General features: G+C 37.2%; 2 protein-coding genes across 5 annotated transcripts; one reads left to right on the top strand and one right to left on the bottom strand.

The window, feature by feature from the left end:
• Nucleotides 1–189: 189 nt before the first annotated feature.
• LOC126596340 (histidine kinase 3-like) lies at nucleotides 190–6,609 on the bottom strand. 3 transcript variants are annotated; one of them, XM_050262892.1, is made up of 12 exons: nucleotides 5,275–5,423; nucleotides 5,077–5,184; nucleotides 4,651–4,932; nucleotides 4,193–4,362; nucleotides 3,772–3,984; nucleotides 3,421–3,607; nucleotides 3,284–3,335; nucleotides 2,932–3,161; nucleotides 2,707–2,805; nucleotides 1,406–2,535; nucleotides 838–1,191; nucleotides 190–722 (listed from the first exon to the last, which is right to left on the bottom strand). In XM_050262892.1, exons 2-11 carry the CDS (start codon nucleotides 5,089–5,091, stop codon nucleotides 924–926), a joined length of 2,646 nt encoding a protein of 881 aa, XP_050118849.1. In that variant the 5' UTR covers nucleotides 5,092–5,184; nucleotides 5,275–5,423; the 3' UTR covers nucleotides 190–722; nucleotides 838–923. The 3 variants fall into 3 exon arrangements, with proteins under 3 accessions (XP_050118849.1, XP_050118846.1, XP_050118850.1); XM_050262889.1 differs by lacking the exon at nucleotides 5,077–5,184 and having other exon boundaries at nucleotides 5,275–6,609; XM_050262893.1 differs by lacking the exons at nucleotides 5,077–5,184; nucleotides 5,275–5,423 and adding an exon at nucleotides 5,965–6,608.
• Nucleotides 6,610–18,531: 11,922 nt separating this feature from the next.
• Nucleotides 18,532–22,038, top strand: LOC126596867 (uncharacterized). 2 transcript variants are annotated; one of them, XM_050263538.1, is made up of 2 exons: nucleotides 18,532–18,720; nucleotides 19,257–22,038. In XM_050263538.1, exon 2 carries the CDS (start codon nucleotides 19,320–19,322, stop codon nucleotides 21,576–21,578), a length of 2,259 nt encoding a protein of 752 aa, XP_050119495.1. In that variant the 5' UTR covers nucleotides 18,532–18,720; nucleotides 19,257–19,319; the 3' UTR covers nucleotides 21,579–22,038. The 2 variants fall into 2 exon arrangements, with proteins under 2 accessions (XP_050119495.1, XP_050119494.1); XM_050263537.1 differs by having other exon boundaries at nucleotides 19,241–22,038.
• The last annotated feature ends 1,011 nt before the right edge of the window (nucleotides 22,039–23,049 follow it).

Genomic DNA, 23,049 nt, shown 5'->3' with positions numbered 1-23,049 from the left:
GAGGACGAGACAGGATAGTCTTAGCTAGTCCCATGGTTATTGGGGGGTCTCGCTAAGACCTCTTAGTGAAGGGTTTTGTCCATGCTAGTCTCATTAATGTTAGTCCCAGCATTGAACAAACACAATATTGGACTAACAGCTAGTCCAGTCCAATCCAATCTCACTTAATGAGGGCAAACAAACACAGTATTGAAAAGAAAGATGCCGCTACGAATGACATGATCGGGCTTTAACTCTTAAGCATGTTTTCAACATATTCTTTGAAAGGTACAAATCTGACAAAAAAATAATGAGATTTTCTCAAATTACCAACATTGTATAGTTGACGCCAAATCCTACATTTGATCAAACTCTACAAATGTACATGGTGGATCCTCCAACATCTTCCCAGGATAAGCTCCAAGTTCCTCCTCACGGCCAAATCAATCTATACATAGTACACTGGTGCTAAGAAAAGTGTGATATATCTTCAACGACGCAAACTTCCATCGCTAAACTCGGAATCAGAACCGGAATCCAAACCCAGAGCTTCCATTTCACCCCCAAATGATTCGGGATTTCAAGTCATCGGTTCTTGAGATGGATCAACTGTACAAGGAGAATGAACCGGCTTTGATATCTGGCCCATCGAAAAATTACAAGGGAAAAGAAAAACCGACTTGGATCCCAAGTAATCGAGCAGGGCTCCAATATACGCTCTCTGTGACAAAAGACATGTTCTCCTGAAAAATTAGACAATGAGGCAGTGTGTTGTCAGTTCCTGACGGCACTCAAACACAATGAAAAGACATGGAGCATTAGCGAGCGCAAACTAAATCTTTGTCAATAAAAACTTACTCCGTGGAAAATTCTGGATCCATTTACAGTGTCCTGGAGAAACGATGCCTGAGCTTATGCCATCTGCAACTCATCAATTCAAGTCCTCACTCCAAGCTCCCAGTTGTTGTAGATTGGAAAAAACGTGAAACTTCGCGATAAAGCTGTTCAGCTTCGAATGGTTTTGAAACATATCCATCCATTCCGCACCTTGTACATTCCTCATGGGTTGCCTGAATTACGTCTGCAGTCATGGCCAGAATGGGTACATGCCATGCTTGAATATTTTCATAATCCTCTGCAGAAACTTCGCCATGCTGAATATGGTTACTGATATTGCATTCCATGTTGCGTATTCTCCTTGTAGCTTCAAACCTGTGAGGGAAATAAATGGAACATATAAATCTAGAGGCCAAAAACTAGCCAAGTACACAACCGACGGTGAATTTTTTATGAATGAACTACAAACAACTACCATCATATATAAGTTGACTTGCAAGACAGGCCAAAAAAGCAAGTTTTTTAGTACTCTGACATTTCAGTAAGGTTTTCAAAAATGAAAGCTTTCTAAACTAGAAGCATCACTCACCCGTCCATCTCTGGCATCTGGATATCCATGAAGCAGGCATCAAAATGGTGGGGCGGCGTAAGCAGTGAGATGGCCTTTTTACCACTGTCTGCACAGACCACCTCAGCCCCATACTTCTTCAAAGCACCAGCAGCTACTCTGAGATTCACATTATTATCATCTATAATAAGAATTTTTCTCCCGAGCAGAAGATTGCGGAGAGACAAACTTGGTAGGTCCCCATTCCGGAGATTTCCCTTGTTACCAACTCCCATGGCTCGTTGTAGTGAGGCAGCAAGCATGCTTGCCCTGAGAGGCTTCATGATGACAGTTGGGGTAGAGACACCTGAAGTTGCAGAACTTATTCTGCATGAGCTTATAGAATTGGTGAGAATGAACAGTTTCGGAGGAACCTGTCCATCAATTTTCCGTAAATTATTGACAAAGAGAGCTGAGGTGCTCGAATCTTTGTCCCAGACTTCCTGTTCAACAAGGACCATATTGATGGTGGTATTCCCAGACATTATGCTAGATAAACCCTGATTCAAATCAGAAACTACTTCAACACAAATTCCAAGCCGTTGGATATGATATCTTGACATCTTGGCCCTAACAGGTCTTTGGTCCACTACTAATGCCGTCATGCCATTAAATTCTGAGGATGCAGCATTTGACTGGCTGTTCATTTGCTGGATTGTTAACTCGTTTGAATTGGAGCTGACATTGGTGAAAACAGCAGTAAATGTAAATGTGGAACCAATCTTGGGAATGCTCACAAACCCGATTTCCCCTTTCATGAGGCCAACCAAACACTTGCTTATGCTTAGCCCAATTCCTGTGCCTCCATGTGTACGTGAGATGGATGGTCCCACCTGCATAAAAGGAGTGAAAACACGAGATTGTGCTTCTAGAGGGATTCCTACTCCTGTGTCCTCAACAGATACAATAATATTGATGAGGTCAGAGGATGAGAATTGGTTTGTCGATCCATCTTGACCAAAACACCTAAATCCTCCCCAACTGCGGCGTCTATCTGCTACAGGGAAACCGCTCAAGGTGTTCTTCGATGATGATTCAGTCTCAACATCTATTGAGCCAATCAGCTCCTCGACAAGATGAACCGTGACAAAGATGTGTCCTTTCTCTGTGAACTGTACATAAAATAATCAATTTCAGAACTATTTATACAGAAAGCAGACAGCATCGCTTGGTTTCTTCCCCGTCCTAATATTTTGTGAATTCTAGTTAAATAGAATTCATTTCCCATATTTAACAAAGTCTCATCATTTTAACCAAGAGTTGAGAACCAACTAGACACTTACTTTGATTGAATTCCCAATGAGATTGGTGATAATCTGCCGAAACCTTCCGGGATCGCCAATAAGCATATCGGGAACCTGATCTGAGATGTATACTGCCAACTGCTCTCCCCAAAAATTTGGTCATGCAAATTTCAAATTTCAGTTATTAGACCATGAAAACTTGGAGCAGAAAACCACACATAAAAAAAGTTCTGGGGAAGTGCCAGGGATGGAAATGTTATTTACCTCTACTCCTTTTTCTTGAGACTTCCCTGAAAAGAGTGACAAAACATCATCCAGAATAGCTCGCAGATCAAAACGCACCGCCTCAAGCTCCAGCTTACCAGAGTCAATCTTTGCCTGGTCCAACACCTCATTTATAAGTGAGACAAGAGCTTTTCCACTTCCCTGGGCAGTTCGGACATAATCTAGTTGAGTAACATCCAGATTTGTGTCCATTAGCATATGTAACATTCCTGAAAAGGAACAGAACTGTCAATGTTCAGCAAGCTCTTTTGGCTGTAGTTTTACTCGAAAATTTTGAGCAATGCAGGGACATGATTTTAAACAAATAACGGCAGCAGTCTCAAGAACTCACCTAGGACACCATTCATTGGGGTTCTGATCTCGTGCGAAACAGTTGCAAGAAACTACATAGGATTAAGATCTGATTAGGCACAAGAATAGTACAATTCCAAACAAATTTTTCCTGCATTAACAAAAGTCAGAAAGTACCTGAGATTTGGCAACATCAGCTGCCTCAGCCTGTTTCTTGAGCTCCATCATCTTACGGAAATCATCCTCCACTTTGGCAATCCTATTTACAGTTGCATGGAAAATGTATCCAACAAGAAATGCAATCACAAGGATTCCAAAAGAAGTTGTAATGGCTAACCACGGCCATGGTGGCTTATGTTTGAACCTGCATAAAAAATAAACTTGGCTTCTGAATACAGTTCCACAAGACTTTCTAGATGCCTAGGTGCCTCAGAAATAGAGTTGATTACAATAAGTGAAACAAACTTAGACCCGTTACCAGAGACCAAGGAGAGGATATAACATAATAGCACAAGACTTGGTGATTACCTGCACCGCATCTCATGGTTCCTTAAGGGATCTCCAAAACTTAAGGAGCTTATGTGCTGCAATCCATCATCTGAAACATTTGAACCGTACATGCTGATTGGATGCGACTGATTGGTAGTGTCATACACGTTCACAAGGATGGTTTGCTTGCTAGCAAGTTGTTGAAGTAACTTCTCCACAAGTGACTCAATATGAAAGATTCCACCGAGATACCTGGTTGGCAGAAACAACAGGATTAAAAAACTTCGAAAGTATGACCACTCTGAATATTACGAGTTTAGCATTAACAGCAATTCCCTGTCTGCTGACAGCACTTCTAGGCCTTGATGATACCATAAAGGACTGTGAATATGCTTTTTATTGGCAGAAAACTTGCAGTACGTTCTTAATATTAGCATGTTCTCATTCATAGAAAGCATACCCATCAGTTGCTTGAATTCTTTCATTTGGAGTTGCATTTGAGGGCAGATCTCTTTTGTAGACAGCAAATGTCAGTATTACTCCAAGGCGGTTTGTTTTAAGCAACCGAAAAGGAGCAGTTAGAACCCCCTTTCCTGATTCTCTAGCACGCAACACGTTTTGTCGATCTTCCTGTTGCAACGCAAATGAATGAAACTTAACGGTTGAGGATCGCAAATCAGGAAACCAAATTTTTCTAGATAACATGAGACAATGTTGAAGAGCTTTCTAAATTTCTAAGAGAAAGGTACTATAATCTAGATTTTGGATACAGCACGACTGCAAAATAAAAGTAAAAGATCCTAGACAACTACTAATTGTAATTAACACGCTGCTTAATTAAGATAATATAATTCGATTGGATCTACCAGTATAGTTGTATTGTGACAAGTTGACGACAGAAACTAGATAATGAAATACCTTCCCGGTCAGCATATCGTAAGAGATGATGTGTCTAACGGTATCCTGTGCAAAGATAACAGGAGCATATTCTTCCTGAACTGGGGATGGTTCCAAGGCTTCTGGGGCATAGTCATTCTTATGAACCTGGTTTTGTTCGAGGGTATCCATTCTCTTTATAGTCCAGCCCTGCTGCTTCTCAAATTGTTCCTTTTCCAAGTGGAGCACCCTTACAGCATATGCCACGCCACTTGTGAGGGGTCTCTCAAAAGCAGTTCTTTCAGTGTACCGCGCAAAAGTTTTCTGCAGGTTACGAAAGTTAGGATGTTCTATCGACTAGATAACTAGCATCATTGCTAAAGAAAGCTCAGTTCTGTATATCTGAAACTAAAACAAGCTAAGCGTATCAAATTAACACCGGTTGAGAAACCGCTACAAAATACCCACATGAACGAAATGCATCAACTAAGACAGTTATGTAGCCAAAACAGTTAATTAACAGACAGGTACTTGGCCAATTAACATCAAACTGAGTGACATAAAACACCAATTAACCTGCATGCATCAAAAGCACCAATGAGAAACATCAATTCCAGCATATTTACCATCCTAAAATTACCCAAAGATGAAAGATGATCTCTTTACCTGATCAATGGCAGACGGGTACTTCCCGTGGTGGAATGTCGAGATCAGTATCGACATGGCCTGAATATGGTTCATGCTGACATTAAACTGATCCTGCAACATCCTAGCCCTCTCATCACACATACTTGCAAGAGTCTCCTTCCTCTTCTCACTAGCCTGTGAGCTCATGTACCACAAGATCCAGAGGCTCCCAATTGTCCATCCAACCACCCACGTAAACAAAAGCCCCTTCCACCACCTTTTTCGGACTCTCTTCGACCCGATATACTGGTAGTAATGGTAGCGGATCTTGCAGATGTTCATTGGGATTTTCTCCCACCATTTGAGGCACATATTGGCAGCTTCACCAAGCAATCCTGCCTTGGTGTCTGTCACAATCCCACCAGTGAGGTACCAGTTCATGGAAATTACAGATACAATCCAGCAACATAGCATCCAAAGCAGATGCCCCACCTTTAAACCGAACCCAAATACATGGAAAACACTCATCCACCACAGTAAACCAAGCAAATTAACTACAAACAGTGAGAGAGAGAGAGAGAGAGAGAATGGAGAGAGAGAGAGAGAGAGAGAGAGAGAGAGAGAGAGAGAGAGAGAGGGAGACACCAACTATCAAATCTACAGGAACTGTCCAGCAAAACCCAACATTTAGAAGTAAAATTCCAAGCTTGGAAGAACAAACCCACCGACCTTGAATCCACTGCAGCCAGGAGGATTTTGGGATTCTTGGTAGGATGTGTGTCGGTAGAAGTTACCCTTATCCACACCCAAATAACTTCAAATTCGGGTGTGCAGCAGCAGGCAGAAACAGGACACCCAAAACCAGGAAAAGACAATGAATTTACTTCCACCACACCCAAGAAGACAAGAGAATCCCAAGATTCAGTCTGGTTTTTCTAACTTCTAAGAAGAATTTGATTTGATTATTCTCTCCAGCCACCAACCAAAACCCAAAACAAGCAAATGGGACAGCAAAGATTCCAAATTTGGTAACAAACCAACAGAGAATCTGACAGGAAAACCTCGTCCTTAAATTCGTGAAATCATACCAGAACAAGTTCGAGCATGTGGGTTTTGTTTGCTAACTATTGAGCACACCCAGCTGGAGAGATCTATGCACAGAAGAAGCACTGAAAACACCATAAGGAATAAAGGTAATGGTGGAAGTAGCAAGTTTGGTAGTGGAAGAAGAAGAAGCTTGCAAGTGTGGATGACTCATGGACATTTAGAACTAGGAAGAACCAAGAAGAACCTGTGAGACAAGTTCTGCAAGAATATGGTGGTAGCAAATTAGAGATGTCTTGCTAGCACAGGGCCATTATCTCTATCCAAAACTTCCACCCAGGAGAAAATATAAAATTTTATATTTTATATTTTAAATAAAATAAAAACAAAACCAAATGTTATATAATTTGTTTATACTTATTCTCTAGTTCAACCATCATTTGTATCATCTTTCTAATAAAAATAAGATCTACATGCTTTGACGGGACTTATTTTTATTAAAAAGATAGTAAAAATAATAGTACAACTAGTTAATAAGTGTAGCATTACTCATAAAAATATGAACAAAAATATTTAGGAGAATTTTTATGAACAATAGGTATGTCTTTGTGAATTTTTTTTTGTTTTTAACTCTAAAATAATGAATTGTAATAACGAAATCACCTTGATCTCTTTTTATTAAATAAAAAGAATACGCGTTAATCAAACTGATATGTATTTGTTTAAAGGTTAAAATGATTTTTCTCGACAATTAAATTGAATAATAACATCACGTAAAAATGTTTAATGTGAATGGAAAAATTACCGCTATAAATGGAGGGCCGTAAAGGTTTACCCCCACTGAGCAGAGAAGTAGCCGCTTTTTTGTCTCAACTTTCGTTTGGTGTTGACATCCCGATCCATCCGATGCCCAGTAGACAAATTCCACACGCTATAGGCGCCAAGTCGTTAACTCTATGCGTTTGTTTGGCTGTACTTTTTAGTGACAAAAGTACCCTTTCCATGGGGGTGTAATTTCATTCTTTGACATGTCAGCCTTTGGTGCTTTGTACCAGATGGCATTTTTTTTTTCTTTTAAAAAAAGGTTTAAAAAAAGGAACAACTGATGGCAAGTTATGCTTATTCACTTTTTTCAAGTCCAGAAAGGTTATGAGAATTTTACCATGTTCATGGCTATAGTTAAACAAACTCATTAGCTTAAAGCACCGAACACGGAACCTCTCACATATTTTTATTTATTGAAGAGTCTGCACCTTTATCACTGGACCGCTTGGTAGCATATGGCATTAGATGCCCCGTACTTTTCCAAAATTGCGATTGGTAGGACCAAAAGTCAAAAGAGTTGGTAAAGAGAGAAGGGCCAATGATAGGAACTTGTAGGAGGTGCCAATGCCATTGTTGGCATCGTGCTATCTTCCATTCCATCCTATTGCCTATTTGCTATCCGTGTTTTTTGTTCTGGAATCTTAACCACTGTTTGGTTGCCGGCTTAGTGATTTTTTATTCTCTGTTTTTGGAATATAGATTGGGGGGAATGTTGATGGATGAATTTTGTTCTATTGTATACTATGAGAATTTGGAATTAAAATCATCAACACGCGAAAAAAAAACATGTAAAATATAATAATAATCTATTTATTACACTAACTTTTAAGATCTGAACAGATGAACACGCGTTTGATTTGTTTTATGTTCTAATTCGGCTGACTCCACCTCTAATTTCAACTAAGCAATATAATTTGGTGAGTTTAATTTCAACTATGGTCTATCAGTTTTATTTAGTCCGGGGGAGGGCAGACGGATCATAATTTAAGAAGAGGCACAGAGAGACTTGTCTGCAATTGGTTTTACTTTTTAAATAAAATGTCTAATAATCGATTTGCTTTTGGTATTTACATAACAAAAATCAAGAATTGAACTGATATTTAATGTTTTTTTTTCAGCACGATTTTGATTGATTCACTAGTTAATCGGTTCAATATCCACCTTCATTATGATTTGTATGATGCCTCAACTCAAAAACTCAAGCTTATTAAATTGAAATCAAAGTTATTAAGTTAAAGGGAATATATCAAAAAATAAAGTTAAAATCAACCCCAACAATGAGAGAGACCTTTTTAAGTAAATGTGTAGATGTATCTGATCCCTCTAAAGCCTTTAAGGGGGTGTTTGTTGCGCCGGACTATCTCGGACTGGACTAGCTTCAAGGACTAAGCTGGATTGGCTTAGACTAGACTAAGCTGGACTAATTTAGTGAAGCGTTTGGTGCAGTGTTAGACTAAGAAGCTGGATAATAACAAATTCTAATATTATATTATTTAATATATAAATTATTAATATTTTATTATGATCTAGGTGACCGGAGATGACGAGGAGTTTATCGGGAGTGGTTGTTGAGCATGACGAGGACGAGAAAGGATAGTCTTAGCTAGTCTCATGGTTATTGGGGGGTCTCGCTAAGACCTCTTAGTGAAGGGTTTTGTCCATGCTAGTCCCCTTTAGTCTCATTAATGTTAGTCCCAGCATGGAACAAACACAGTATTGGACTAACAGTTAGTTCAGTCCAGTCTAGTCCCATTTAGTGAGGGCAAACAAACGCCCCCTAAGAGTAAATGGGTAAATAGAGTGGGCATCTTTTTAACAATTTTTTTCAATTTTAAGCTTGTCAACCTAATAGGAAGCAACAAACAAGAGACAAAAGTTGGACAAGGAACCGGGCATCAAAGCAAATACAACCCAAATTCAAGGGCAAATTGTCATCAAAGGAGATAAGATATAGGAGGTGATCAGACAACAACAGTGGCAGAAGCGTAAAAAGGTGAGAAAGCAGGGGCGAGAACACAAGGGCACTTTAATCAAGGCTTGTCACGAAGTCATTAGGCCATCACTACTGTCCACTTTTTCTTTTAATGCCTACTATATTATTATCTACTCTGCATAGAAAAGTAACTGAATCACTTATCAATAATAATTTAGGTTGAATTTAATTTCACAGCAAATGAATTTTGAAATGTAAACTGTTTCATAATGGTTTCAACATAATAATTTGGTTCGAATTAACTTTCGACGAGAATTGAATCTAAAAACTTTTATTTATAAATAAAGAAAAATAATACTATATCATAATTCAGTACCCAATATCCACTTTTTGGGTGACCTCTTCAGCGGAGAAGATATCATCTCCGGATCTTTTCTACCAATATCATCAGATCAAATGATCCGAACCTTTAAAATTGCATCCAACGGTCCACCTGTTTTGATTTCTTAAAAGCTATAATAATTTTTTACTGTTAAATAAAATTTTAAAGATCTAGATCACTTGATCCGATGATCTTCATTCTTCAGCGCAACTGTCTCTAGTGTAGGCCAATCAGAATGTCCAACCTGTAATGTGCGTAATGGCTTTGCTTGCTACGTGTCACGTGTGGGGTAGAGGATGGAAAATGTGAGCATCTCTCTCGAACGTGTACCCAAACCTTCTCTCTCCTCTCTGACCTTCGTTTTGTACAAACTTTGTCGGAGTCTGCAGCTCAGCGTTGTGTTCTCGTATGATCAGCTCTGTAAAACTGTAAAAAATGCCTCGTCATCGCAGCTTTAGTGACGAGTAATTTTTACAGTGATGTTATCTGCACAAGATTATGTAAAACAATTTTCAAAGTAGAGCGTCGTACAAACTCACTAGTAGCATGGATTATTACCTTACTAATACTTAGTTGGTTTTTATTGGTTTGTGATTATATGAGGGCAAGGGGGGCAGTTCTGTCGGGCATGGTTCCTTTCAACTGCTCTGAACAGGGAGAAGGGGTAGGTTGCTTTTACAGTCGTAGTTCAGTCCTGGTGTGTAATTTGACTCGCCTAATATTACTTTATATATGTATTATTAAGGAATCAAAGGGTATGAATAGGATGAATATGTATGTAGAACATGATTAGTAATTTAGTAGGTAGGTTTGAAAGGTATAGAGTTGTTTTCCCTAGCCATGAAAGAAAAGTAAATCCCTAGTTAACAAAACAAATAAATAAATAAATCCCATGATTGTTTCCTTAAGTGAGGCATTTTCCATACCAATTAGACATGCATATAATTAAATATCAAAGAGTATTGAGGGTCTCCCTACAAAAAGTACCACAACCTACTCAAATAAAGGATACATGTATGTTCGCATGCATTATTTACATTTACTTTTAATCTAGAGTAAGTGTCATCTTGTTCCTAATTTGGCATGAAACAATTAAGATCCTTATGTGAGCGCTTTATACTAATTTCACATTATTGTAGTACTATAACGTAAATTTTTCATATCCGCCAAAAAAAATTACTCTTAAAATCACATTTCTTTCTTCATTATATCATGCATTGTACTTGATGGATGCAGTTTTGTGTCCTCAAAGGAAGTTTCTTCTGGATATGCTAGGACTAGGCTAGCTCAATACACTAGTACTGGTAGGACTCCCTAATCCCTGTCCGGCAGACCTATTTAAACTTTCTTATTTTAATTTCTAATTTATTAAAAATAACTGTTTTTTATATTAATTATGCCGACAAGGAAATTGGACAGCTTAGGTCATCTTCAACCAAAAGATGCAAAGGACTGAAAATAGCTCGAAAATTATCTCCAACCGAGGGCCAGGCCAAAGGGTTTGTGGGCCCCACTTGACAAAAAAGGGCCAAAGGGCCAACCAGCTGGCCCAGGACCGGGCCAGAATTTGAAAACCAATCGTAACTAACTGACGTCATCTAGCTGTTATTTTTTATTTTTTTTATTTTTTTCCAGTTTTTATAATTATTTTTTTACAAAATTTGTTTTAAAAATTGTAATTTTTTTTCCCCTATAGCTTCCTAAACCATTAAACATTACATAACATTAAGTAACATGAAACAACATTAAACAATATTAAATAACATTAAATAACATTAAACAACATAAAAATAAAACATTTAACAACATGAAACTTAAACAACATTTTTAAAAGGGACACTTTAGATGCGGTCCCTAGCTATCAATATCCTTTGATTGAAACCTTGTTAGTTTTTAGTTTTTGATTGAGGTCCCTGATATTAATGTAATAATGTAAGTTACTATATTTTTTTAATTAAAAATTAAAAATTGAAATTTGTAATTGTTTATATTAATGAGATTTTAAATAAAACCCATAATTATGGGATTAAAAATAATAAAATATAAATTATTCTCTCTATATATTGTGTGTGTGTACATATATGTATGGGTACATTAACCAAAATTAACAAAAAAAGTTATTGTACCAAAACATGGATACATTCTCAAATCAACGAAAAAGAATGTACCCATATAAGTTTAAACATGGATTAAAAAATTTGAATGGATTTTATATTAAAAAAGGGTACATTTTACATATAACAAATTGATATATTTGAGAATGGGTACATTTAAGATTAAAAAAATTGAAAAATTATATGAATGGGTACATTTAAGATTAAAAAATTGAGAATCTTTTTATATATAAAAAAAACTAATAGGTACAAACTTAATTTAATTTAATTTTTTATTATTTTGGAAATGTTTGAATTGAAAATTAATTAGAAGTTTAATAGAGGTGTGAGTATTAAACCCTAAATTAATTACTAATTTTTATATTAAAAAAATTATATTATAAACATGTAAATTCATTATCACATTAATGCTAGGGACTTGAATCAAAATTTGAGAACTAATAAGGTGTTAGTCAATGAACAGTAAAAACTAGGGACCGGATACTAATTTTTCCTTTTTAAAAACATTTAACAACATAAAACTTAAACACCTACTTCATGCTATGCAACAAGATCCTGTTGTAGGTATTTGTTTGTGGCACGGAAACGTATCATTCTATAGCGCCTCATGTACTCATTTAAAGAGATACTATCAGTTCTACTGATAGTATCTCTTTAAATGACGGGAACTAAATTTTTTATTTTTTAGTAATTTGAACGTATCATTCTATAGTTGAAGTCAGCTAGCTAGCCGTTGTAATTTGAATTCTGGCTCGGCCCAGGGCCAGCCAGTTGGCCCTTTGGCCCTTTTTGTCCGGTGGGACCCACGAGCCCTTTCACCTGACCTTCAATTGGAGATGATTTTCGAACTATTTTCAGCCTTCGGGATCCTTCGGTTTGGAGATGGCCTAACTTCATCTGGGACAAGCAGCCTCCGCTGAAAATGGTGGCTGTCCAAATCACTTTCCAGTTTTCCTTTTCATTGTTGTGCAGGTTCGGTATTCTTCAACTCAAAAGTCCAAATGCTTGCAACGCATACACACAATTAACATCAACATCACAAGCTGCATATATTTTTCTTTATTTAAGGACAAACTAATAAGGATGCCCAATTAACAACCATCTAATTAGTCGCTCGTGAACTCGTAGAGTATTACAGTTGTTGATTAACTATCCGCCATATGTATACGTGGAGGGTGATTAACATTGGCGGAGCTCTCTTTCCAAACATTAAGAAGCATTATGGTTAATGATATATTAATCCACTAGAAATACTTTGATGAATATATTGGGAAGCTTCGATCAGCAGAAGACATATAGAGGGAGTTTAATACTTCAAAATATAATATAGAACTTGAAGAAAGTATGGCCAAACCGAAATTTGATAGGGTTTTGGTATTCAACATGAAAGGTAAAAGACAGACAAAGTTTCAAATATCCCACCTAATTTTTAAAACAAAATAACAATAATTTATAGACAAAATATTAATAAAAACATAGTTAGGTAACTCTCAACAAAGCTCCCCTTGAATCCTTGATTTCATTAATTAACAAACAAACTGGGCGTCAGTGATTACGGCATCCTACCCGCCCGAAGGACGAACCAGCTGCTTCATTATTTATGCATACCATGCATGTCCATGTCGTCAACAAAGACAGAATAAAAGGGTTAAAGTTGTCTGTGACATGAAGCATCTCTCTTAATCCTACTTAACCTAATTATTAATTAATCTAATAAGTAAGTTGTGTTCACATACGTTACAATATTATATACTTGTTTCGTTCTTGCAAGCCATGTTATATGATGCATGCTCCAAATTACGTCTATTATTGAGAAAGACTCTTGTGTAACTAAAAACATTATGATAATCGTTCACTTCATATGTGTTACACTTGTTGAACGCTTGACAATCTGCCTTCTTTGCTTCTGTTCTACCTACCTCTAACTAGCTAGGCCTTTGCTGTTGAAACGAATGTTGTAGAGATGAGGATGTCTTTGCCTCTGCTTGCTCTAAAACTATGCATTAGTTGCAAGAGAAAATCTCTCTTACTATAACTTTGCATTGCGCTTGCACATTGCACGTGGCAGGTTGTGAAGAGTTGTATTATATAGAAAGTTAAGCTTAAATTTTCTTTTTTTTTTATGATATCACAATCAATTTAACCGCAGATAAAGTCCGAGTACCACATGTTCTCGATGCAAACCTAATAAAATTGCTCATTTGTTACTCATTCCCACAATGCTAATCAACCTCAGCTTCATTCGGCACGTCGTGGACCCTTAAATTATTTAAACGTACGAGTGTGGTGATTGATGGAAATTAGCATGTGTGGATTTGTCAAGTTTTAAATTAAACGTCGCACTAATTAATGAATGAGATTAGAATAATTGAGATTACTGTTGGAGGTGGACCAACAAAGCCCCATTTAGTGCCTGTGCATGATAGAGATGTGGCCACATGCTCGACGGTGGGAATTTGCCAAATTTCATTGCTTTTCTCTAACTGGCTTCCAGCCTAACAGCTCAACGCTCGTGGGACTAAAAAAATAAATTGTCACCAAAAAGGTATAGGTTTAACTAAGCACAAAAATTCAGATAATACAATAGTTAAGCTTATTCAACTAAAAGATGACAATCAAAGGTGATTAATCGTGAACGTAAGTACAGTTAATAGTTAACATTGTCAGTTAGTACTACGGTCTAGTGGTATTCCTCTTTACTTGTAAGTGAGAGGTCTTAAGTTCAATTCTCATTAAAAGGCGAAGTTGAACCACATTATTATGACAAGCTTATTGTAAGACTTAGCCCACTCCCTACTCCTTTAATATGAATACTATCGTTTGTTTTAAAAAAAGTTATGGTTACCTCTCGTATGTATTAATACATTAATCATATTAGTTACAATCGTTCACACATAAGTAAATAGTACAAAAATCTAAAGTACTGCATATTTAGTATAATTTATTAGGGCCAGACTCAACCATCTCATGCAATTTCAATATGGTTATACATTGCAATATTTTTTAACATTTTCACATGAAATATATAGAATTGACATAACTAAATTGCAATACACGGTAATCTTTTGCCACAAGACTGAAGGGCACATATAGGAAATTGATGCAAGTGCAGCTGTGACATTTTCGTTGCATGAAAAATCTCTCTTGAATCTGTGATTGTCAATATTTACCAACGAGTTCGAGTTAAAAAGAAAGCCCTTTTAAAATCATCAAGTGGTTGGAAATGCATGTTGGGTAGGTATATATGGACCATGGATGGGTCCTGCAGACAGAAGCTGGTCACGATCAGCAAGCGGGCTTCAAAATGGTTGCTTGCTTCAATCATTCTATTCCATCAAAGTCATCTAATTAATTATATATATGCAGCACGCAAAAGTATACATATCACAAACTCTATATATACCAACCGTAGATATATATAGAGTAGTCAAAATCCAACGGCCATTGATTCAGCAAGTGCATACAACTCATTGACGGGGCCCTAATAAGTTGTTTTGTATGAGCAAAAGTGCAAAAACAATGAGAGCAACTTTTAATCTCACACTCACCCAAATGACTAATAAGTCATATCATGATTGAGCTCCCACAGTGGCAATCATCTCCATAAAAATCCTCAAAATTTGAAGGTCCGAATGGAACTGCCTGTCGCAATACTGCAAATGGGACAAAGTTAATTTGACTATTTTCAAGCTTCAACATCGGTTCCAATATTAATGTATAAACTTCCCCTCGAGATATTTATGTTAGTAAAGCTTTACAATTAGGAGCTTTGTTTATTTATATATATTTTTTATCATAATATTACAAACGATATTACTATTCTAAGTTATGTTAAGGATAAGGACGGAGGCAGTTGAGGCTCATCGGAGATAGCTGCTCCCACTAAATTGTTGTGCAAAGTTAATAATCATGATGCTCATAGAAGGGGTAGAAAACGTATTTGTCATGTTATTCATGCTCCTTCAAATGATTAGTTAAATTTTTCAAATAATATGTATAATAACAAGCGATCATTATAAAAAAAAAATACCTACAAGTTGGCTTAATGAAATTTGAGAAGAAAGAAAAAAAAAGTAATGAAATTACATAAGATCTACTACTATCATAAAAAATAAAAAATAAATAAAAAATCTCAAGTATAACTGGAGGTTAAGGTCGCTCCCACTAAAAAATGATTCTAACTTTGTCCTTGACTAAAGAAATGACAAATGTTTGAATTCTAGATGCACTGTGTTGGAGAAGGTCATATCCATCGTGACAATCCCTAATTTATGCTTATTTCTGACTTTTGAATTGAATCAGAAAACTTTCAAAAGACATAATAATCAAAGGTGTGTCGTTACCATTTCATATTTCATGTTTCTCTTTAATGTGTACATGTGTGAAGACAAAATTACGGGAGCTTTGCTTGTATTAACTTTTGGGCCTATATCTTCGGGTTGAAGCATTTTTGGATTAAGGCCCATAAAATTAGGAGGTGCCTGGTTGGAAACTTGGAATAAATGGGAACGGGATCGTATTTTGGGTTTTGGATTTTGGATTTTTTCTCTTTATTGATGACACTTCTTTTTCCTTTATCATGAGCTATACAAATCTCATCAATGCAATCGTTAATTTATAATAATGATTAGATCTATTAAGTAATTTATTATACTAATAACAAGATGATTCGGTTTGACGTTTGAGATACACTTAAGTCATTGACTAACATGCATCTCAACTGTCTATGTGTTACTTTTTCTTTAACTATAACAATATATTTACATTAATGTGGTGGGGAGTTTGGGCTAAACTGCACAATGAGTCTACTATAACAATTTAGTATTGAACTGGTCATATACGAAAATTCAATCTAAGACCTCTCGCATGTATGTAGAAATAAATAGCACTTAACTATAATACTAAGTCACTATACATTACTTCTTGAGCTAACTACTTATTAGATTGTTTACATCAACTTCTCAAGGACTTGAGGCTCCAAGTGATGCATTAATTAAATATTAAAGTATGAATTAAAATGGATAGGAGAACTGATTAGACTCAATTAATTAATATTTGTTGGATGCTAAGTTTCAAATTTTTTCCAAGTAATGTAGAATATGGATGATTCATACAAGAAACTTAGTTATCCAAATCCTATCATTCTTATGGAATTTTTTAACGGGTACGTTTTGTTCGTAACTAATTCATCCTCATTCTTCTACTAAAAAATTACATAAATTTCTTTTTTCCAACAAAAATTAAATCGGAGGAGTTATCCAATCTAATTTCATCATTAACACACACACACACACACAAAACACTATTTTCTTTCCCAATTCTTCATATTTTCATTTATAAAAAAGAAATGCTAACTGGAGTCGCTCAAAAACTTGTTGCAACCTCGTGTCTATCGTATTACTATTACGGCCAAATGTGCATATATAATCCACACAGCCGCCGTCAGCATCCCAACAGAAACAAACGTCCGTTACATTGTAACGCGGACGTCACCTGAAGAGTGTTGTGCTATACGTTTTTGGCAGGTTGCCGGTTGACCTTATGCAATACTAGCAACGTCCGTTACACTGTCGACAACATGGCCGTTAGGATTGGCCAGGTGGCTGCTATGCCGGCCTAGGTTTTTCATTTGAAGGCGGCCGCATTTTAATTTTAGAACAATTGGAAATTAGAGTAGAGTTGGAGGTATCGAAATGAGATTTCTCCATATTTGAAGCCCCATTTAAATATTATCATGCCACCAACTAAAGTACTCACTACTCATTCTCACTTGCTTCAAAATGCTTTTTTTTTTTCTACTCAAAAGTAAAAGTTTTTTTTTACTATGCAAATGATTAATTAATAGAGCACGTTTGGTGACTCTAATTAGATCAGATTGGATAATTTACTGGATTCAACGTACGTTAATACAGAAAATTAATGTCAGATTAAAACTTGTCCAAACTAAAGATAGAAGATAAATTATTCTGAAATAAATTTATCCTTTAATATATATATATATATATATATATATATATATATTTTTTTTTTTTCCGCTTTAATGTGCTTTGAATTTAATGAGTTATCTAGTATAATCTCCTTTTCATCTCTTTTCACTTTCCTCTCGCTTTTTCTCCTCATTTCTTTCTTCCTCGTTCTCTCAAGGTTGACCCTGTGGAATAATGGCAAAGCTGGCATGGAATTGGCAACAACCATATCATATTTAGATTTGGGTTAATATGATGAGAAAGATAGATACAGGAAAGAGAAATAAAAATAGATAGAAAAAGATACATAGAAATAAACTAAGAGGAAGAGGAAATGGAAAAGAAAGGGTGGGTGGTCGAAGGAAGAGGAGTCCCCGATAAGAGGACATGAGTGATCCTCTTGTCGGTGTTGGACATGTTGGTAGTGGGTGGGTTTTTTTTCCTTTTATTTTTAATTTAAAAGGGTAAAAAAAAAGTTTGGGTAAAAAAAAAAAGGATGGGTTGTCATAACGATTGTCGTCCATAACATTTGAATACATACTCTGGTAAAAAAAAATAAAGTGAAGACTAATTATCACTATACTAAATAATCATTAGCTTTTTATAAGATTTAACAAGATAACTGAAAGTTGGAATATTCTCAAGATATGCTCTTTCGTAAAACTAATATTCTAAGCATATGATGTTTACAAACTTTACCGTCTACACTAAATAAAGTTTTTTACCTCAGAAATACTTAAGTCTACTTTCGTATTTATCTTATCGAAAAATCTAGGGTCCTCGAATTTGCACATTAATCAACATTCCAACATTTATTAATATCTTATTAATAAATGAACTCAAATTTAAACCACTCAAACACTGTCACGTCATTTCACGATGTAACATGTTTAGACACCACCACAAACACACACCCCCATCCACCAATTAAAATTCCATAATTGGCAATTCAAGAGTTAGAATTTAACCATGGTTAAGGTGGGAAAACATGTTGGGTTAGGAAAGCCCATGCTCTGTTTTATATTTTTTGGTATTTGGGAGAATGCCATTGCAGGTTGTGAGAAGTTGTGTTTTTGAGAAAAGGGGCCAGCTTTTGGGGATTTTTGAGATTTGGGCTAGAAGGAGGGGCCGAAAAAAGAAAAAAAAAACTGGTGAAGGAGGTCCGTCCATGGTGTCTCTCTGCGATTCAAATTCCTCAGCCAGCGTAGCTCACATAATAAGGTGATTAAACTCATCTCTGAATCTAGGGTTTCCTAAAATTTAGTGAATTTCATGCCTGAATCATTGACTCTAGGGTTTGATTTCCGACTTATAATTATCAAATTCGAGGTCTTTCGTTAAAAATTCGACCTTTTGGAGCTGAATTGGAACTTATTGAGTTAGATCCATAGCTGAGATTTCTGATTTCATTTTTCTGATTTGGGTTGTGCTTTTTACTTTCATTGATTTTGCATCTGTGTAGTTATGTGCTGCATGTTTGTTTGAGCTAATTACCAGTTCGCTGGTCAATTTTGGGCCTCAGAGCTAAAACTAGACGCATATTTTTTTCGAGATATGCGTATGAATTCATATTTTGTTTGTGTTGGGGTTGCGTGGTGAGGATGAGGTTCTTGAAAAAGCTCGAAAAAGCGTTGTTATTTTCGATATGTATCACGGATATGTATTTGTTGTGGGATTCTTGTGTTTGCATGCAACTTTCATGACAATTTCTAACTGGATTTTTATCTAATTTGACAATAAGGTTGCTGAATCGCTAGGGTAATTGGGAGCATTGTAAAACAGTAAGCAAACATTAGAGAGGAAGAAGATAGAGTAGGAATATGGAGTGCAACAAAGATGAGGCGGCTAGAGCAAAAGAGATTGCGGAAAGAAAGTTCACCGCAAAGGATCTTATGGGAGCAAAGAAATTTGCCTTGAAGGCTCAAACTTTGTTTCCGGGGCTTGAGGGGATTCCCCAAATGTTGGCGACCCTCGATGTGCATATCGCTGCAGAGAACAAAATAAATGGGGAGGCTGATTGGTATGGTATACTTGGTGCGGATCCGAAAGCAGATGATGAGGCGGTGAAGAAACAGTATAGGAAACTAGCTCTTATGCTTCACCCTGATAAGAACAAGTCCGTAGGAGCTGATGGAGCGTTTAAGCTACTATCAGAAGCATGGAGTTTGTTGTCCGATAAATCTAAGAGAGTAGCCTATGACCAGAAGAGGAGAGTACACCAAAGGGTAGCGACTGCGAGTGGGAGTTCACAGGCTCCTCCAGGGGCCAATGGTTTCTACAATTTCACAAAAGGTGCAACGTCAGTCGCACAGACTCAGAAGGTTAATACACAGACTCAGAAGAGTACCACACAGACTCAGAAGAGTACCTCACACAATCAGAAGGGTACCTCACGGGCTGGCCGCTCTTCAGCTCCTGCTTCATCTCAAAAACCAAGACCAAATACCTTTTGGACGGTGTGTCATAAATGCAAGATGCAGTATGAGTATCTCAGGATTTATCTTAATCATAATCTTCTTTGCCCGAATTGCCACGAACCATTTCTAGCAGCAGAAATAGCTCCACCACCTACAAATGGTGCCAAGTCAGCTCCACCAAAGCATGAAACAGCTGATAGAATGGGTGTGGGATCTGCAGGTTTCAGTGGTAATCAATCGTACAACCAAAACAACTTCCAATGGGGTCCATTCTCTAAAGCATCGGGTGCTTCTACGGCTGCCCAAGCCGCAAGCGTAGTTAGCCAGGCATATGAGAAAGCGAAGAGAGAGCGTGAGCAGGCTCAAGCAGCATTAAAAAGAGAGGAGTTGCGGAGGAAGCATCAAGCCTCCAAGAATGCTGCGAAGAGAAGAAGAGGAATGGAAGATGTCGGTGTCAGCAGCTACGGAAGGGATGTCACAAATCAAATGGGTGTGGGAGCTGGAGCTGGAGGAGCTGGAACAACTTATTTTTCTGGATCAAATGGAAACGCAAGGCCCAGTATCACAAGGGATATCTCCCAGATTGAAATTCAAAGTTTACTAAGGGACAAGGCTAGAAAAGAAATTCTGAAGAAACTAAATGAATCCACCGTATCCAAGACTGCAGCCAAAGAGACGGGGAATGGGAATGAGAGAGAAAAATCTTTGGGAAACATTGATGTGCATAACAATCAAAAGCAGTCTGGTGAGCCAGTAGACACAAAGAATGGTTCTTCTGACATGAAAGGTTCTGGCATTTCTGGTGTCCGTTCAGATGCAGAAACATTGACAATAAATGTTCCTGATTCTGATTTTCATGACTTTGACAAGGATCGATCAGAGAAGTGTTTTGAAGATAATCAGGTCTGGGCTGCATATGATAATGATGATGGGATGCCAAGGTTTTATGCATTAGTTCAAAAGGTGATTTCTGTGGATCCTTTCACAGTGCGTATCAGCTGGCTAAATTCGAAAACAAATAGTGAACTGGGACCTCTTAACTGGGTATCCTCTGGCTTTTCAAAGACGTGTGGGGAGTTCCGCATAGGGAAATATGAAGTGAGTAATTCACTTAATTCTTTCTCTCACAGAGTTCGGTCAACAAAAGGTCCACGGGGGACTATCTGGATATATCCCAGGAAGGGGGATGTTTGGGCGCTATACCGGAATTGGTCCCCGGACTGGAATGAACTGACAGCTGACAATGTCATTCACAAGTATGACATGATTGAAGTTGTTGAAGACTTTAGTGAGGACCAAGGTGTGCTTGTGACGCCCTTGGTGAAAGTGGCTGGCTTCAAGACAGTATTTCACCGGCACTTGGATCCCAGAGAGACCAGGAGGATCCCTAGAGAAGAGCTGTTTCGGTTCTCTCATCAAATCCCTTCAAGCTTGATCACGGGTCAGGAAGCTGCAAATGCTCCAAAGGGTTGTCGGGAGCTGGATCCAGCAGCTACTCCATTGGAGCTTCTTAAAGTTATAAACGACCTTAAAGAGGAAGATACGATGGAGGTTGACAAAAAGTGTCAGCAAGTCGATGTAGCAGATGATGGAGAGAATGATCCTGGCATAGAGATAGCAGCCAATTCTATTCCCGTCACGGAAGAAGCAAAAGGGAGTTGATATATGCAGATAGAATTTGCTGTGACATATTTTGGGGCTATGCAGCATGAGTTGGAAATATTTTGGGGCTATGCAGCATAAGTTGGAAAACTGAATTTTTGTGGAATGTTTGTAATGATACTCCTTACGGCTTACCTCACATCATGTGCCCAGGGAGTTGAAGCAGCTGAAACGCTGAAGGCCCTTTCACTGCAGCTCAATCCGAGATTTTGCTCGCGGCATTAGCAGGTGAAAGCGTGAAAGCCCGGAAATTGACATACCCTCTTCCAACAGCCATTTTTTGTTTCCTGTGAATGATATATCTCTAATTATTGGTTGTCCATGAGCTGATGATGCTCCATTCCCTTGATGTAGTTGCTCTGACCTGCCCAATTGCATCTTCTTGCTGTATGTTTTGTGTAAAACTGTAGTGTTGCTGTTACTCTTCTGATTACTTATCAAATGGTCGTGCATTCTGATACCCCATTTCATTTCAGTTCACGAGAGAAATGGTTTTCTGATTTATTTTCTTTGTTTCTCTGTAAACTCTACGAAACTGGCTGAGATGAAATTTCTGCACATGAAAATTCGTGATTTTAATCTCAAGTAAGTACACTTTTTCATTTAGTACTACGTTTTAGTAGTATTTTTTTTACTTGTAAGTAAGAGATTCTGAGTTCAATTTCCGTCAAAAGAGAATTTGAACCATATTATTGTAATTATTATGAGACTTAATTCAATGCCCTACCCTCTTAGTGCAGCCAACATCGTTGTTAAAAAAAAGAAAAAACGTCTCTAGTACACTAACCAGGCTTTTGGGCGGTCATCTTAATTTTTGATTACCTTGAGAATTTAGGGGCTCGATGTTTTTAGTTCTGGAAAGTCCGATGCTTCTAGTTCTGGAAGATACTTTCTTTTTCAATGATTTTTTTATTATTTATTTTGCTAAAAATAGACATGTCGTTTTCATAAAAACCGTCACGTGGATGGTGTTTGCATATACCGCGTACGTAATGGATCCATTTTCGATTTCTGGGTAGGGGATCCGCCAACAGGATCCTCTTCAGACATAAATTTTTAGTTGTGACAGGAATACGGATGGTATATCATGTGTTTTTATGTAAGTAATGAATTTTTTTTTTTAAGTTATACTTTTTAACATATATATCATACCATTTATATAGTAACAAGTGATGTATCATTCCGTTTGACGGTCACATCGAAAAATTTCTCCTCTCTAAATCATTTTGGTGAGGATCCTAAGGATCCATGAATCGTATTCATTCATTGTATATCATGCTATTAGTTTTTGTCCAGTACCGTTTATGTTTAATTTTAAATAAAAATATTTAAAATGATTTCTGACAGTACGATGTACTATGAACGGACACGATTTATGAATATCCGGATTCTCAAAAAAGAGGATCTGGCGAATATCCGGATTCAGGGATGCACGCACCTATCCCCAATCACCACCCGACGCGTGTCCCGA

This window comes from Malus sylvestris, chromosome 13 (assembly GCF_916048215.2).
Source record: "Malus sylvestris chromosome 13, drMalSylv7.2, whole genome shotgun sequence".
In the NCBI taxonomy this organism is placed as follows: domain Eukaryota; kingdom Viridiplantae; phylum Streptophyta; class Magnoliopsida; order Rosales; family Rosaceae; genus Malus; species Malus sylvestris.
This window is presented reverse-complemented; position numbering and strand designations above follow the sequence as displayed.